Source organism: Malania oleifera, chromosome 7, assembly GCF_029873635.1.
Source record: "Malania oleifera isolate guangnan ecotype guangnan chromosome 7, ASM2987363v1, whole genome shotgun sequence".
Taxonomy (NCBI): Eukaryota; Viridiplantae; Streptophyta; class Magnoliopsida; order Santalales; family Ximeniaceae; genus Malania; species Malania oleifera.
Window position 1 is genome coordinate 58,773,107 of NC_080423.1, and position 19,346 is coordinate 58,792,452.

Consider the following 19,346-nt stretch of genomic DNA (forward strand, 5'->3'; position numbering starts at 1 on the left):
CTTCTATATAATTGAGAATGTTTATTTCTTGTTCCCTAATATGTATATGTAATTGTCTAACAATATGGACAATTTTACTAACATTATAAACATCATGATTAGGAAATACTGCTGGCGTAGTATGTTGTAGTGAAAAAACTGTTATTGTTTGCCATTGAAGTTTTTTTTTTTTTTCGCATGTGCGGTCAGAAATGGATATACTCGATTTTGAGAGGAGACTATCGAAATTTTTACAAAAGTTGGAGATAGTATAAATTTATAAATTTATGTATGAATGTTGTGAACAAATTGTGATTATTTGCTAATGAAAGTTATTTTTTTTAACAAGTGCGGTTAGAAATGGGTATACTCGATTTTAAGAGGAGATTCTGTTGAAATTTTTTTAAAAGTTGGACAAGTATGAATGTATAAATTTTCTGTATGAATGTTACAAAAAAACTATTTGATTTTTTTTTTCCCGCTGAAGGTTGTCTTTTTTAACAAGTTAGGTTAAAAAAAGGGTATGCTTAATTTTAAGAGGAGACTTTGCTGAAATTTTTTAAAAATTTGGTCATAGTATGAATGTATAAATTTGTATATGAATGTTGTGATTAAATATTATGATTATTTGCCGCTGAAGTATTTATATTTCATAGATTTATGTAAAACATCTAGAAATATGCCAAACACAATTTTAATTATATTTTTATCCTTTAAAATCTATTACATAAGAATGAATGAATTAATTGTAGTTAGTTTCTATGATTATTTAAATTAGTTTCAATTTTGAAGTCTTATACCTCCTACTAATTTTTTTTTATTGTTAAGACATTTATTTAAATTCATAGTTATAGAATGTTTAATGAATTAATGTGTAATTTTTTTTGTTGGAGTTTTATTTCATCTTATGTGAATTTTAGTACATTAATGATGCATGTGCAAAATTTATTTTAATTTGCATGACGGTTAAATGTAATTTTAATTTTGAACGCAAAAGTGAGTATGTCATATTGTGTCTAGTTATTTATAATTTAGAAAATCTTACTAAATCACTATAATATAAGAGAGTGTTTAAGAAATCATAGTTTGCGTCTTTTTAAATTCACTGAAAATAAAAAATGTACATTGTTTTCAACTACTAAACATTCTTAAAAAGTTTTATAGATATTATGCTGGCATGCAATATTTATTCGTGTATTGAAAACTATAACATCAACCTAAGAGAAGAGAAACCAAACTCATTAAACATGCCATTATGAATACCGTCAGTCTAATAGGATCTGCAACCAAATTGATCAAATATGCCCTTATGAATGCCACTAGTTTAGTAGGATACACAAATGTGACTTCTTTCTTAACGCATAACTCATTAGGGCTAGATTCGACAATCACCCCCCAAATTGAAATTACTTCCATATTTACAAAATTTCATAATAACATATGCTCGTACTTTATATGACTTATAATCTAAGTAAATTACTAATAAAAGTTCATTATTGAAATTTAAATTAATTATGTTTAATTAGCACTAAAAACCTGAACTAAAAGCGAGAATCCCTTTAGCGTGCAACCGACTCTCCACCCTCCCTCCCCCCCCCTTTTCTTCACAGAGCTCCTCTCCACGCCCTTTCTGTAGGGACGGACGCTCTCAAGCTATCGTGAGCGTGGAGGGGTACTCTCTGTTCATTGTCGTTTGCATTGTAATGTTTTTCTCTGTTTCTTATTTTTTGTTCTCTCTTTTGCTTACTTTGTTGGTGTTGGGACTTTTGTACTTCCTGTTATCTTGCTTTTTCTTGAAGCCTTGAACTCTCTTTTTAAATATTTCTGCTGAATTTGTTGTGTGTTCTATTTAATGTGTTTCTTGTATGATTGTTAATATTTTTTATTGCGTATTGTCAGTCGCTTCAATCAGAATTGCTGTGTTCTATGTTTGATTCCATGTTAATCATGAAAATAAGTTCAAATTTGTTATGAGTGTTCTCTTATTTTGAGAGGATTATCTATCTAATACAACTAAATTCGCGTTTTGGCTCACAAATTAATGCATTGATTTCCATTTTTCTTTTTCCTATAATAAGGGATGTTTTGGAGATGTGAAGTTTGTCTCTGTTTGTTATAATTTGGCAGTTTGGGACTAAACGAATGTATCATCTTTTGTTTTATTATGTTTTGGTTTCTAAATAATGGAAAACTATTGTCATTTTTTTTTCCGTATGAGTCTCAGTTGAGTGAAGAATTTTCTTTCTTATTTCTGATAACCTCTTGACACGAACAGTGTAATATTAAAAATTATGATTCTTTTTCTTTGCTTTTTTTTTTGTATTATATGTCACAAATGTTGGATTGAACACTGAGTTCCTATGGTGGTTCCTCCTTCCTTTCTTTGTATCTATTTTTGTCTCGGATTGGGATGTGTATTTGGATGTAAAACATTTCTTTGCAACAATATTTTGACTTATTTTATGATTGGTTTTGTGGACTAGTTATTTGTATGAATGTAATCATCCTAATAAAAGGATTTGATAGCTTAAAACAGAAAATTTGTTGTCTATCTTAAAACAAATGACAATGCAGGAACTTTTATTTGGTAGCTTAAAACAGAAAATGTGTTGTCTATCATAAAACAAATTACAATGCAGAAACCTTTCTTAATCCATAACATAAAGTAGAAAAAGAATGATTATTCCCAAATTTCACAATGGTGGAATGTGTATTCTCAAATAGACGAGGAACTACTATTCCCAAATAACACAAACTTTCGGAATGAGTTAATCACTTTTAAATTATCACATCACTATTCAATTTTTACTTCATTTCCATATTATTCTATTCTATTTGTGTGTGTAGACACTCTGCGAATAGAACATAACCTCTGTGCTTTAGAATTTTTACTTGGCTGATGTCGTGTTTGCATGTTTCATTGGGCATTCAGAGACCTATGTGGTAAATAATGAAATGAACTTCATTTATTTTGGCCATTTAATTTCAGTATCTGCTTTAAATTCAAATGATCTTGGCAATTCCCATTAGAGTAGCTATTGGTTTGGATATTGTTATGTATATGCTTATTTGATGCACATATCTTGCAAAACTGTTTAGTACCACGAGTTTGATGCAGCTAATAAAAGGATAAAAAAAAATGAAAGTTTGGAAGATTCACTTTACTTCTAGTGGTGCTGTTTAGCGTTAATGGTGCAGCAAAACTTTGGGGCAGATTGTAATTTTGTAATTTTCAGTGGCAGAATCTTCATTTAATAATTTTCAGGGAGTAGAGTTTTACTTTTCATAATTTTTAGTTCCTTTTTTTGGCTATGTATGGGCTAATTTCTTAGGAGTCTTTAGTGAGTCACAATTGTAATTTTATCATTATGGGCTGGCTTAGAATTCCCTGCTTCCTAAGCAAGTTGGGTCCTAGTAGGATTAGGAGTTTTTGACAAAATCAGTTTTTTTATTCAAATATTTTATTTAGATAGTCAAATAGGTGTACTTTGAAGCAATTTATGAGGCTAGTTGTAATCACGTCTTGAAGATGTCAGCTAGTGTTAGGTAAAAGTGAATCATGATTGGACGAGGGATTTCAGTAATGAAATCCTTATTTTTCCAATGGACATTGTTGAAGAATTGGGTAAAATGGAAGACCTAATCACAATGATAGGTCTCTCTCTCCCTTTATTTATAATATATATCAAGTACATACCGATGACCATAATATCCTTACTAACTCACTCTTACCAACACAAAACTAGCACATATTAATAATGCTAAATGACCAAAATAACCATCAACAATCCCCTTCAAGATGGATCATAGATATCATTTGCTCCTAGCTTGTTACGAATGAACTTGGCAGGAGCGCCCCCAAGGCTTTAGTGAATAAATCAGCAAGCTGCAAATTAGACTTCATGTTTGAGTGGTTGTAATGAGCTTTTGCGTAAGTTTCTATTGAATAAAGTGGCAATCAACTTCAATTTGTTGTGTTCACTCATAAGGACCAAGTTGGAGGTAGTATGAGTAACAGCTTGGTTAACACATATCAACTATGGACTGAGAACGTGGAAAACCTAGTTATTCTAACATGTTCTTCAGCCAAACAAGTTCACATCTAGTGTGAGCCATGGTCATATTCTCTGACTCACGTTTAGCACTTGACTTGGTGGCCACATTTTTTTGTTTTGTTTTTACTCTTCCAAGAAACTAAAATACCACCAACAAAGATATGATACTTGACCATGGATCCTTTGAGGGTGACCGACCCAATTTGTAGTTGTGTATCCCTGAATATAAGTGTGACCCTAATCTTGATATAAGAAACCTCTCCTAGGTGCAAGTGCAACTTTGAGATATCTCAAGATACAAACAAAATGGTCGACAACACCTTTTGCGGAAGATATATTCTTTTAGGCTACGAATCAATCATATCTCGCACCAACTTAGTGTTAGGATCCATGGGCATGTTAGCAGGTTTTGTTTGATGGAACTTTGGATCCCTATAGCCTAGTCTCATCTAAAATATCAAGAATATACTTCATTTGTGACAAGATGGTTCCCATGTAAGATCTTGGTACTCCTATACCCAAGAACTACTTTAATGGTCCCAAGTCATTGGTTTGGAAATTCCTTTGGCCTTAGAGGATATCTTGATCATAATCCCTAGTAATCACAATATCTCCACATACACGATTAGAACCCTACTGGATAGAGTATGATGATAAAATACAACGTGATTTATTGCACATTGCAATGGGACATAGTAGAGGTTGCCAAGAGAGGAGAATCGGGCAATCCTTAGATGCTGGCAGTTTTAGAGAGCGAAGCTTTGAGTTAGAGAGAGAAGGCCTCTTGTGAGAGATGAGGGCCAAAAAGAAATCTCCAAAAGGAGTTGAGAAGGGTGATATTTATAGTGTTAATTAGGGATGTGGCTATTGTTCAATGAGGGAGGATCATGGTTGTGTATGAGGCTTCAACCAGTTGAAAATAAAACAATTTGAGCATTTAATGGTATAATGACTTGTGGCAGAAAGAAAATAAAGAAGTGCCACGTAGCACAAGTAACACTTGAGCTAGCTACGTGTCATGGGTTGAACATTTCACGCCTTGTGAAGAGCCGTGTGACACTACTTAAAGCCTCTTGCTTAACTAGTTAGTTGAAGTCTACTGTAGTTTACAACAACACATTCACAACAATTGAATGAAAAGTATGCGGAAGCAGTGGGCGATTCATGTAAGCAAATGGCAAGAACGCAGCAAACATTGAAGCAGTGTAATTCATTAATACTACCTCTATAAGCAATGTGTGTTTAGCGAGGAAGGCAAGTAGGTTGAACGCGTTTACTAAAGCTAGTGAGTTTTACAAGATTGATGATTACTTACCCTCCCCTAAAGAGCTTTATGGATATTTTAGCTCTGGCACTAGGAAACATCAAAATGTCTGAGGAGTCATACCCCAATTCTTTACTCAGGCATTGACACACTCAACTACCAAAACTTATACTACAATTTACATTATGTTAATCCATCCCATGCACACAAGACCAGTGGTTGAACAAACTTGACTTGTGACATTCTCCCCTAGGTATGCAGTTGATGTCCTTGTAGACTTTGATGCTAGGTAAATCTTCAACTTTGTCCACGAATGGTTGCAAGTCTTCTGCTAAAATCATTTGATTTCTTTGTCTCCAAGGCCTTTCCCCTACACTAAGAACTCGTGTTGCTTCTTCCTTGATGATGTGAACTCTTTGTTTTTAAGGATGACTTTAACTTCTCTTTTATTAGGTTGCATTGTCTTCAGTGATGCAGTGATGCTTTGGTTGGCTGAAATTTGCTTGGGTCTTCAATATCTGCGTTGAATGACTTAAGGCAATTGATGTGAAATGCAGGATGCACTTTTTTCCAAACCAAAGGATCGACCTTGAAAGAGGCCTTCCAACTTTAGCGAAGATTTAAAGTAGTCTTCTATCTCGACCTCGTAGTGACCTGGTTTGTTCAGGATGGAACTTAACAAGCCCCAAGTCGCCCATGTTGAAGTGCAATGGGCTTCTCCTCTAATCTGTCCACTTCTTCATCCGCTTGGAATCTTTCTCGAGGTAAGCTCGAGTTATCTCTGCATTTTGTCTCCATTCTTTTAGTTAAAATGTATGCTCTTGGACCCTTTCCTATGTATGGCTTGTCCATTGTGTGAGGTAACAACAAGCCGTTGGCTTGTAACAAGCTCAAAAGAGCTCTTGTTTGTTGTTGAGCTCTTTTGAGCATTGAAACAAAAAATGAGCCTCATTGAGTAAGTGCACCCAATTCTTTTGATTGGTGGTGACGAAATGGCCCCAGTACTCCTTTAGTCGCCCGTTGAATCTTTCAGTATGTCCGTTTGTTTGTGGGTGGTAGCTAGAAGAGATGTCAAACTGTCAACTGAGTATTTTGAAGAGTTTGTCCAGAAGTTGCCTATGAATCTCGAGTCTTAGTATTGACAATTTCTTGAGCTTCTCTTCATTCTATACCCGCCTTCCCTCATTTGATGACTTTCAGCCTACTTAGCTACCTATGAAAGGGACTTCTCTTTTGTTTAAGATGATTCCTATACCCTGGAATTTTCAATTAACCTACACCGCTCGCAAACCATCTAGTAAACCGAAGGATATTCTGCTTCCTTCGAAAATTAACCCCACTACTTAATATGTTTAAAGAACAATTGTGTTGTCTCTTCTGCTGAACAGTACTTCCGTGTGGGAATGCATGTATCGTACTTTGAAAACTTGTATATAATCACCATTACAGACCTTGCATCTCCTATATTGGATAGGTTTGTCTTGAGGTGAATTGAGACACTCTCCCACGGTCTTGTTGGTACTTGAAGTAGCTCCAACAACCTTGTGATCTTCTTCCGCTCCACCTTGTTTTGCGGGAAAGTGAGACAAGTTCGTGTATATTCGATCATCTCATCACACATGTATTGCCAAAAGTATCTCTACTTCAATAATGCCAGAGTGCGATGCCATCTTAGATGACTTGGCCACATGGTGTCATAACACTTTGTCGGCAATGTCTTCCTTAGGTCTCCAACTCAAGGCACAAAGAGCCGGTTACCATTTGTCATCAATATCCATCTTCTAACTAGAACTAGCATGCTTTGACCTCTTTCGCCAACTTTATGGGGTTTTGGGCAATTGGATCTTTGGTAGGGTTCTCCTTCATGCGACCCCACATTGTCATGGTAACATTACTTATTATCAAGTGTGTTACTATTTGTAAGGTTGTAAGCTTGGCCTTCCTTCTTGCTTAGTGCATTTGTGACTTGGTTCATCTGCTCCACCTTGTGCTCAAATGAGAAATCAAACTCTATCGGAAAAATTCGTGCCAATGGGCTACTTGGGTTATTATTGTGGCTGCATAGAGATGTGAATAATAGCCGAGTTATTAGTCACTCAAGTATTTCACCATAGACTTTGATCCAAGTAGGTAATGTCGCCACACACAAAGGCAATGTATCACCGCTAGCATCTCCTTAAGCTATGTACTTCCGCTTTGCTTCACTCTTGTACGCAATAGGATGCCCATCCTATAACAAGACTCCTCCAAGGGCATAGCTTGATGCATCTATCTGTACCTCGGAGGGCTTCATGTTGTCCAGAAGAGTAAGCCCCAAATCTCGCATCATGATTTCTTTCAAGTCGTCAAAGGCTACTTGGCACATCCCAACCCAGTTCCACTTATGACTTCTTCAGTAGTTTTATTAATAGGGTAATTCTCCTCGAGTACCCCTCTACAAACTTTCAGTAATAGTTGGCAAGTCCAAGAAAGGAAGGCAACTCCTTCACTGTTGTTGGGATCTTTCAGTCTTCAATAGCTCTCACCTTCTCCATGTCCATCTAGATATGACCTTGCTCAATCACATGACCAAGGAATTTGTGCGCCGTTGAGCGAAAGAGCATTTCTCTCTCTTCACATAAAGACTATTTTCTTCAGCTTGTTAAACACCTTCCATAGATGCTCTTTATGTTCCTCTAGAGTGGAACTGTAGACAACGAGGTCATCTAGGTGTACCATGACAAACTTGTTGAGGTATTCATGAAGTAATTTTTTTGTGATGGTGCAAAATGTTGCTAGCGCATTTGTCAACCCGAAGGGTATCACCAAGAATTCATATGCCCCATACCATGTCACACAAATTATCTTCTATTCATCACCATTTGCAATTATCTTCTATTCATCACCATTTGCTATCTTCACCTGATATTAGATTGCAAGTCTGGTTTGGTGAAATACTTTGCATGAATTAACTAATTAAACAAATCAACAATTACAAAAATGGAATACTTGTTGCACACAATCACCTTATTGAGCTTGCAGTAGTTCATTTACATTCGCATGCTCCCATTATGTTTCCTCTGAAACAACAGCTCCAAATGGTGCTTTGGAAGGACGTATATAGCTCGCTTCTAATAACTCATTAGGTTGTTTCCTCAACTCTACTAACTTTGAAGGAATCATTCGGTATAACCCTTTAGGCAACTTCTACCCTAGTAACAACTCGATTTCGTGCTCCACACCTTATAGTGGAGGCAAGTTGTGCGGTATGCTGGTAGCTTATCTGGCATCACAACTTTATACTCATTCAACACAACTAGGATGGTAGTAGGCACTCATTTTGGTTTATGTATTCATATACCACCAGCATGGCAAGATATGTTTGTTCACCCCTTCTCAAACCTTTATTGAGTTGCATGACTAAAAGGAACTTCTTATTGTCCCTTTTATTTGCAATAGCTTGCACCATGCAAGGGTGGTCTCCTATGAGATAATGGAAACTGGCAAACGACATTGGTATTGCCTTAGTCCCCCCCCCCCCGAGAATTCCATTTCAAGAATCATTTAGAAATCATCCATCGACACAATTGTGAAATTTGCATGTCACCCCAATTGTCCAGGCTTTATGGTCATTTGCTTGGCTACTTCTAGAGTAGATTGAATTGTAGAGTTAACTGCTTTCATGCTTCTTGAGTCCTTGTCTAAGTTCAAATTAATCTTTGTGCTTTTTGTCTGTGAGACATAGTTATAGGTAGCCCTAGTATCAACCATAGCACGGGTACTCCTACCATTAATTCACAGAGCCACAAACATGAACACTTTAGCTTGGCTAACTTTTGGTTCTTTGTCTGCCTCTCCAACGCGTTGAGTAACCACATTGCACCCACCTCAGGGTTTCCTCCTCATTCTTATCATCTTGTGGTGCGCCTTCCGTAATGGAAGCTTTTAAACATTAAGTGATGACTTTTGAAGACAATTAGCAACTCTGTGAGGGCCTCGACATAAAAAGCATGTCATCTGACCCTTACCTTTGGGTGTGTTGAATGGTCGAGACAACGAAACTTTCTCTAAAGTTGATGCCTTGGTGTCAGCTCCCCACTTTTGGGTTTGCCTTTCTTTGAAGACTTTTCGCTGTTTCCACCCATGCCTCTCTCTTTGAACATTGTGAAACTCTCTCTCGCATAGTTAGTTAAGTGTTTTGCCGAAGCTTGCGCTGGCAAGTCTTGAATTCTCTATCAATGAAAGTTTTGCCCTTGCCCATAGTTTCAACCCCTCAAGAAAATATAACAACTTGTCTTTCTTCGACATGTCCTGGATATCCAATATCAAAGCAAAGAACTATTGCACAATGTCTTTGGTTGTACTAGTGTGCTTAAGGTCTTGCAGTTTTTGTCAAACATTGTACCCAACATTCTTAGTAAAGAATTGGGCCTTGGGCTCTCACTTCAAGTTTGCCCAACAATCAATTACACAACGTCCATACTCCATTTGGATTGACCTTCATAGTATGCACCCAATGACAACCAACCAAATATATATCAAGGCAAAGATGTATTAGCTCCCAAATGTCATTGTCCAGTAGCGCATGCATCTCTTCAATCGTTGCAATCCTCTACCCAAAATGGGATAGGGCTTTAGAAATAGATTTTGGAAGAGCAACATAAGATAGAGTACAACAAAATAGTAATATTAGGGTAATAGTAAATCATAACGAATAAAATTAGAGATAGGATATTGGTACAAGTGCGTATACCTTTTTGAGTAGTAATAGTAGGATCAACATTAACCTCGGAAATAGGATCATCTAATGAGCGAACTAGAGGCGAAGAAATGGAAACTAGAGGAGGCTCTCCTTCTTTGAGTTTCCGTGTGTACACCTATAAATTGGGATGATTTGAGCAATGAGAAGAACTCAAACTAAATGCAGATGTAGGAGGATTGAGCATAGATGATAGGTAGGGATCTAGAAGGTTAGGCAGAGGAAGGGACCCATCAAGGCCAATGGAACTCAAGGACTCATAACATATGTAGACTCAAAATATGTCACATTAGGAGAGAAAAAGAATTAACATAAAGTAGGGTATAACATTGATATCCCTCTTGAGTACAGCTAGGGTTCCATCAGAGGAAGAAGGCCAGCGATGAGGGTTCTCATGGTGAAGGGTAATGAAGATTGTGGGAGAGGCATGTCTTAAAGCGGATCGAGTGGTAGTAAGACTCGATCGTAGTCCAGGAGGAGGAAGGACGTTCGCTATTTTAAGTGCGGGAAAATAGGGCACATAAAATCGGAGTGTCCGAAGTGGGAGAAAGGGAAAGCAAATGCTCAAGAGGGTTCGTCAAAATTCGGGAATGTAGTGGAAGAAGGAGACTTAAGGAGCAGTGATTGTGAGATGCTTTCTGTTTCATCAGGTTCACAACACCTCAAGGATTCTTGAATCCTAGACTCGGGATGTTATTTTCACATGATGTCCAACAAAGCTTGGTTCACCACTTACAGAATGGTGAGTTTTGGTTCCATTCTAATGGAAAACAATGTGGTCTGCAAAGTTGTCGGAATGGGGGATATCAGGATCAAGATGTATGATGGTGTGGTAAGGACGTTATGTGGTGTAAGGCATGTATTTGATCTATGAAAGAATATGATATCATTGGGCACTTTGGATTGTAGCGGGTATAGTTATAAGTCTGAAGTCAGGACAATGAAGGTGTGTGAAGACGTCTTGATGCTAATGAAGGGACAGAGGATAGCAGGGAATCTCTATACACTGCAGGGTAATACAGTTGTAGGTGGAACTGCAGCCAAGAGTTTTGAATCAGATAATACCGTTTTTGTGTAACACAATGACACACAAAATGGAGGGTATTCTTAACTACATTGTTTTGGATGTTTGGGGACTGATGGGGGCAGCATCATGGGTTGGACATGGGTATTTCGTGAGGATATCGCGGCACAAGTTGGAGATGTTTGCCAGATGTAAGTGTAACTTGTGGCCGAGGTGGAGTTCTGGACCGGGAGAGAGTTCCTTTGGTCAGACATTGGAGCTAAGTACGCAGGGGTTGGTGGAGCTCTCAGAGGGGGAGAGGGAGATAGGATGCAAGAGGACAATTATTCTGTTGTTTTATGTGAGTGATATGCCAATTGCTGGGAAGGTTCCTACTGAGGTAAATCAGTTGGGGACTTTGTTGAGGAAGGAAGTTGACATGAAGGTTTTGGGTGTTGCCAAGAGGATTCTTGGGTTGGAGATTCGCAAGGATAAAGTTGAAGGGAGATTGAGATTATCTCAGGGTGGCTGTGTGGACAAGACTACAGGGAAATTGTGGTTATCTCAGGGTGGTTTTATGGATCAGGTGTTGTAGATGTTTAGTATAGTTAATGTTAAACTGGTCACCGGTACACCGTTGGCAAGTCAAAGTAAACAATCTACCGCTTTGTACTCAAGGACGGACGGTGATGTTCAAGACGTGTCAAAAGTTTCCTATGCCAGTGCAGTGGGGTACTTCGGCAAGCAACATAGTGATCCATCGGTTGTGAGGTTCGCAAATGCAGACTACACAGGGGTCTTAGATGATAGGAAACCTACAACAGGGTATGTTGTGGGAAGGCCTAACCGTTGAAAGTTTAGGGTACAGTCTCAGGTTGCACTAGTTACAACTAGATCGGAGTTCTTGGTAGTGGCTAAGGCTGCCAAGGTAGCATTGTGGTTTAAAGGATTGTTCAAGGAGCCGAGTGTTCAGTTAGATGGAGTTCCTGTTACCACAGACAAGTTCAAGCATTGCTTGGACTTGGTTTACGTCTCCAGGTGTTAGATGGGAGGCGGTCCCATTGTACTGGCCCGGGTGGAGCAGCGAGATTATGCTTTCGGATTTCTCCTAAGTGGTGAAAATTCTTCAAGGTGGAGATTGTTGGGGATGTGACTCATATTTTTAGTGGAACATATGCACTGGGGGAAAAGCATTGTGAAGTGAGGACCAAGAGAGATGTTTGCCGGATGGCAGGTTTGAGGGCAAACTGTTGATGATTACGCTCGCAGACGTCACGGATTTTCAAATTGGAGATCAATTGATTGGGAGTTTTTGGAGGAATTTCCTCCAAGGGATTGCTACAGAAGTGTTTTAGATTTAGTAGAAGTCTTCTGTATGCATAGGATTAGTATATAATCATATTATGTAACCCTAGTTGGGGTAAGCTTGATGCAAGCTTCACATAGCTTGGTGTAAGCTTCATTGTTATAGTGAAAAACAGCCGTTGCTCCCTTGGACGTTGGTAAATTGCCGAACCACGTAAATTCTTGTGTCTTTGATTGTTGCTTTCCTTGTTCTCATTGTTGAGTGATTGCTTGTTTAGTATATAGTTCATCATTGAGTGCTTGCCTTGCTTGTTCCATTGATTGTTTAGTGAATTTGTGTGAGGTCTTCCGCTGTGCACACTCGGGAACAACAATTGGTATTAGAGTGCCGATTGTTGTTTTGTGTACAACATTTGGGTTTTAATTGCAATATCTATTAAGGGGTTTTGTTTTGGATTAATAGTTTAGGCTCTATTGCAGTAATGGGGTTACAGGCCCAGATGCAAGAGTTGTTTAGCATTCCTTATTTTTATATGAAGTGCAAGTGTTAGACATAAGGGAGATGGTTTTTGGGACTGATTGAGATCAGATGAATTAATCACCCCTTTCTGTTTTTATCTTCTCCTACCTTCTCCTGTCTGTTTCTTTTCTCTATACCTTTTCTCTTATTTGTTCTCTCATCTGCTGCATCATGCTGGGTGTATATGTTTGCTGGTCGCTCTTGAATTTACTCACTCTTTTCCTGAATGGTTTCTAAAGTATAATTGAAATGTCAAGATAAAATATTTTGTAATCAGTTATTCTCATGCATTTCTTTGTTATGATAAAGTAAGTGTGGAAGAAAGCTTTAGTTTAATTAATAATGTTATCGATTAGCCTTTGTCAAGTGAGTCTTAGATTCTAGTTCTCTCCAATAAATTTTGTTCTGGCAATTAACTCTGGTTTGATGTATTATTTTGAACAGGAGGAAATTTGGCAATGCACTAATTTATATTGCTTAATAATCTATACCCATTTAAACACCTGAGTATGGAAACTGGAGGATCCCCAACTGTTACATTGAAGAAGACTAACCTCACACCTAAGGCCATTGTACATCAGAAATTTGGTAGCAAGGCATGTTATATTGTTGAGAAAGTACAGGAAATGACTCAAAACGAATGTCCGGGATTGGCCATCATCCAGAAGGGTCCCCCCCTTTTTCGCTGCACTCTACAACTTCCTGACTTTTCTGTTATGTCAGAAATTTGCAAAAAAAAGAGGGATGCAGAGCAATCTGCTGCAGAAAAGGCTTTAGATAAGGTTTGCTACTTGTTCTTTAATATAATTTGCTGCTGTAATCTTGCCTTCGCAGTCAACGACTTTAGATGCAACATATTGCTTCAACCTGTGAGTTCTGCTTTTAATTTTGCACAATGTTGAAAATAATTTTTAAATTGCATAATTAATGGTTGTCTGATTATTTGAGATATTTGTCTATATTATTAGTCATACAACGAAACTGTGGGAAAGGGCAGTTGAACAAAGATGAAGACTAGAAATGAAGGTTTTCGAAAATTAATTTGGTTTTATGCTTGAGAGATCTACTACAGAAGCTGTGTATCTTTTAAGAAAATTAATGGAAAAATTTAGGAAAAGAAGAGGGACTTGCTATGGTATTTATTGACTTAGAGAAAGTGTATGATAGGGTACCTAGGGAAGTTTTATGGTGGGTTTTAGAAAAAAAAAAGGGTGTATGTAGTAGGTATATTGATGTCATTAAGGATATGTACGATGGAGTAATGACTAGTATTAGGACTATAGGTGGAGAGATAAAAGAATTTACAATCACAATAGGTGTACATCAAGTATCTACATTGAGACCATACTTTTTTTTGCTTTAGTAATTGATAAACTTTTAGGAGTATCCAAAATGAGGTTCCATGGTGTATGTTGTCCGCAGATGATATTGTCTTGATTGATGAAACTAAGGGTGGAGTAGAATCTAAGTTAAAATTATGGAGAGAAGCTTTAGAATCTAGAGGCTTTAGGATAAGTAGAAATAAGACAGAATATATGAAATGTAATATCAGTAGGTGGAATATTGGAGACAAGGTTAAAGTTGATGATAAAACAATTAATAGCAGTAGTAGATTTTGATACCTTGGATCTATTATGCAAGCTAAAGGAGAAATTGAAGAAGATGTAATTCATAGAGTTCAATCAGGTTGGGTAAAATGGAGAAGTATTTCGAGTGTGCTTTGTGATCATAATATACCCTTACAATTAAAAGGAAAGTTTTATAGGTTGGCTTTAAGATCATCTATATTATACATGGATCAAAATGTTGGGCAATTAAGAACAACATATCCAAAAGTAAAAGTTGACGAGGTGAGGATGTTTAGATGGATGAGTGGTATAATGTTAAATTAAGAATTGAACATATTTACGGTAAGTTAGGCATATCTCCTGTGGGAGATAAGGTAAAGGAGAAACGACTTAGATGGTTTGGGCACTTGCAACAAAGGCTGCATAGTGTGTCAGTGAGGAAGAGTGAATTAGTTACTGTGAGGGGCAGTAGAAGGGGGAGGGGTAGACCTTAAATAACTTGGAATGAGATAGTAAGAATTTACTAGTCTTGAATTTGTAGAAGGAAATTATCCATGATCGCATAAATTGTTGAAAAAAGATTCATGTGTCCGACCCCACCTAGTGGGACTTAAGGCTTGGTTTGTTGTTGTTATATATGTGTGTGTGTGTGTGTGAGTTGTTCAAAGTTAACTGTTTAATTGTTTCAAATTTTGTTTGTATTTTTCTCAGTAATCTTTTTGTTGATAGAAAATGAATTATTAATAAGAGAAAGAAAAGGAAAAAAGAAAAAAAAAAAGTAAATGAGGATGGGAAATACACTTAAAAAGAAAATAACAAGAGTTTCTTAGAAGTTAAGAGTTCTTATTAAGAAGTCCCTAGTTCAAATGCCTCCCATGCATAGTTAATTGATGTCTTAATTTGTTTAACTGATTGATTCTACATGCTCGGTCTTCCTTGTATTAGCATCCCTTGCATTGCCCAGTCCAATGTCAACTTAAACCCCATTTTATCTAATAGATACAGGGCATGTTAATCTTTTGCAGAATTTCTTAATGATATTTGTACTTTCTGTCAATTTGTAAGTAGCCCTTTAGGAATATTCTACTCCCTTTCAGCCTTCTGTGGACTAGTATTATCTTGACCATTTATGTAGCTCATGTGCGCGTGAATGTGATTGGTGTGCATGTTCTCTTGTAGATCTTCTTTTGCTCGTTGGATTCGTTCTTCTAGTTCCTTTCTTCGTGCTAATTGTCTTTGAAAGCTATAATTCCCTCTTAAGGTTATGGTGTAATGTGTTAGAGGCCAAAGTTCAAGGTTTTGGTATTAGAATATTGTTGAAGTATTGGGTAAAATAGAAGACCTAATCACAACGATAGGTCTCTCCTTGTATTTATAATATGTCAAGTACATGCCAATGATTGTAGTAGCCTTACTAGCTCACACATATTAACATAACATTAGCACATACTAATAACAACACTAAATGACCAAACAAACCATTAACACTCCCCTCAAGTTGGGGCATAGATATCATATGCTCCTAACTTGTTACGAACGAATTTATCACGAGCATCCTCCAGGGCACTTGGCTTGTACACTCTAACTCAGTACTTGACTTGACTACCACAATTTGTTACTCTTTCGAGAAACCGAATTACCACCAACACAAATACGGTATCAGGTTGTGGATCTTTTGTCGGAAGATGACTCAACCAATCTGCATTTGTGTATCTCTGAATATAAATGTGACCCTGATCCTAATATAAGAGACATCAGACATCTCTCAGGTGCACCTTTGAGATATCTCAAGATGCAAATTAATGTATTTTAAAGACTTGTTCTTGGAGAATCAAGAAATTGTCTCACAACACTTGTTGCAAAAGGTATATCTGGTTAGGGGTGAGCATTTAATTGGTACAGTTAATTAACTGAATTAACGAAAAAATTTTAGTTAAAGAATCTTGTTAACCGAAGCAAACCAAATTTTTTTATTAACCAAACTCAAAACTAACTGAACTGAATTTCGGTTAAATCAATTGAATGTTTTTAATTAGTTTAATAATTTAATATATATAATACAATAAATATATATAAAAAATATATAAAATTTTAATGTGTATATAATATATAAAATATTTTAATGTATATAATTATTAATTATTAATTTATACTATTTGGTTAATTCGGTTAATTGAACATATTAAACCGAATCAAAAACCAAAAGCCAAAATTCAATGAAAATGAAATCAAATTGCACCGAATAAATTTTTAACCGAATTGAACTGATCAAATTTACTCGGTTAATTCGGTTTTCACCGAATTATGCTCACTCCTATATCTGGTCAAGTGATTGTGAGATAATTCAAGTTTCCAACAAGTGTGATACTATCATGAATCGGGCAACAATTCACACATTTTTGTTACTAATTTACTGGTAGGTCCCATGGCTGCATGAATAGGTTTGGATCCAACGACCCTGTCTCATCTAAAAGAGCACATACTTTATCTATGACATAATGGTTCCATATGAGCTGTGGATATTTCTATACTCAAGTATTTCAATGGTTCCAAGTCTTTGGTCTGAAACAATCTATAGAAAATACTTTAGGCTTTTGATACCTTCAATCATTACAATATCATCCACATACACAATATGCAAAATCCTCTAGATGGGAGTATGAAGATAAAATGCAGAGTGATCTATTGCACGCTAATAGAGGCCAAAATCAAGTACTACAACATTGACTTGACCACACCATCGATGGGAGATTGATTTAGACCATATAATGATTTCTTGAGTTGACACACAAAGCCTAGCTCCCCTTAGGCTACAAACCCCAACAGTTGCTCCATGTAGACCTCCTCCTGGAGATCACCATGTAGGGAGACATTCTTTAGATCTAATTGATGCAAAAGCCTGTGGCAGATTGTGATAATTAAACCCTTTAGGCCACGGTAAATTTAAATTGCTTTGATAAATTAGCATGATTTGCTTTGTTTTCGTACTAAACAAGTTCATACTTACCATGTATCATTAATTAAGTTGTGTTAATTGATATTGGAATTTCCATTTGATTTATTAGTGGTAGGAGGGGCTTAATGAAAGGAAATTATGAGGGGGGCATGCTAAAACATAAACAGCATAAGAGTTGGGGCAAAGATAGAAAAAGGAAAACAGTATGGGGCATGCTGAAACTAGGTGTGACACTTGGCAGCACTACAAACCAGTAGCAGATACGTACCAAGCTTTGCATACCAGCAGCCAACACCTATCGCACAGATGGCAGCACTTCCACCAGCTGCTGCAGTCCTGCCAAGTTTGCAGCCTAGAAGGAGACACTTGGCATGCAGCTGGCAGCATGTGGCTGCTGTCTTGACCATTTCAGCCCTGCCGAGCATTCACAACACACACCACAAACTCTTGCTGTAAACCCTAGTTCTAGAGAGAGAGAGGGGACTAGAGAGAGAACTCTGTAGAAAATCAGGGAAATTCAGAGAAAATCTGGAGAAAATACAGGAAAATCAGAGGGAAGCTTAAAATAAGTTTGAAGAAGCTGAAAATCAAGATAGGTGTTCTTAATTTTCATTTATTCACCTAAGGGCTTTTGGGTATTCAAAGGAAATAGGGGGAGAATCTTGCATGAAATTGAATTTTAGTCAGAAAGATTGAAACATGTTATTTTTAATTGCTTGATATGGCTACATATATGTTTCCTGTGGTTACCGTAGCTGCATATTTTGTTTAATTGGGAAATTTCATGTGACAGATATTCATGTCATAAGACGATGGGTTTTATTGATATGACATAGTGTGTGTTGTGTATCTATTGAATTGCTATTGTGTAAAATGGCTGGCACTTTGTGTATCATTTGTGGTTTTGATGTTGTGGAATTTGAGCAAGTAGGGATTGTCTCCCTTTAGGTGGAATCACGGCTAGTCACGTGCCAAAAATAGGGATGTGACACAGGTGGTTGCCAAGGAGATGAACAAACAAAGTGAGGCATGTTTGGCAATCAGAGAGAATGTGTCTCGATAATCCAAACATATGCTTGAATATATCCCTTAGCAACAAGATGGGCCATCAAACGAGTAAAAGAATGGATTGATTTTCATGAATGTGTATCCAATGGCAACCAACCACAATTTTATCATGACGTAAGAAGCATGAGAAAAGTATGGTGTTGACTCAAAGAAGGTAACTTCGATAGAGACAAAAAACTAATGCAGAGTAGGAGTATAGCAACGATATCCTTTTTGGGTATACGAGTAGCCTTGAAAGATACATTTTATAGCATGAAGATCCAACTTGTCCACCCCTAAGGTTAGCTGATAAACAAAGGGCACACACTCAAATGTAACAGGAGGTAAAGAGAAAAAAGGAGCATTTGAGAAGAGAATGGAATAAGGAATTTACCACCAAGAACAAAGGATGGCATTCTGTTGATAAGATAGCAGGCAATGAGCACAGCATCACTCCAACACACTTTAGGAACATGCATTTGGTAAAGGTGTGGTTAACTTCAAAGATATGTCTATTTTTCCTATCTGCAACCTCCTTTTGTTTTGGAGTGTGGACATAGGATGACTAATGAACAATTCGAGACTGAGCCATATAAGTAGTGATTGGGTATTGTAGTATTCTTTAGCATTATCACTCTCAAGTAACCGAATAACCAAACTAAATTGAGTCTTTATTTCAGAATGAAAGGCAGAAAAGATATGAAATAACTTTGAACAATCTTTTATTAAATCTGAGGCGCGACTCACTGCGCCTGGAGCCTCAGTGCGCTTGCTTGCGCCTCTTGAAGGTCGCCTTGTCTCAACCCTGATGAGGTGCTAGCCTTGTCGCCCCACTGCGCCTAGGCGCGCCTCAGACGCATTTTTGACTATTATGCCCTCATCCATAATGAATGCGCTTGTGAGGAGGGCTT

General features: G+C 37.1%; 1 protein-coding gene across 3 annotated transcripts in view; it reads left to right on the top strand.

Moving 5' to 3' along the window:
- Nucleotides 1-1,506: 1,506 nt before the first annotated feature.
- LOC131159400 (small RNA 2'-O-methyltransferase-like) overlaps nt 1,507-19,346 on the top strand; it is a 38,975-nt gene continuing 21,135 nt past the window's right edge. Inside the window, exons 1-2 of one of the 3 annotated variants that reach the window (XM_058114282.1) lie at nt 1,507-1,679; nt 13,309-13,646. In XM_058114282.1, the coding sequence (XP_057970265.1) occupies nt 13,374-13,646 (273 nt within the window). In that variant the 5' untranslated portion in view covers nt 1,507-1,679; nt 13,309-13,373. The remainder of the gene's footprint in view (nt 1,680-13,308; nt 13,647-19,346) is intronic. The other 2 variants (XM_058114283.1, XM_058114284.1) reach the window with 2 other exon arrangements.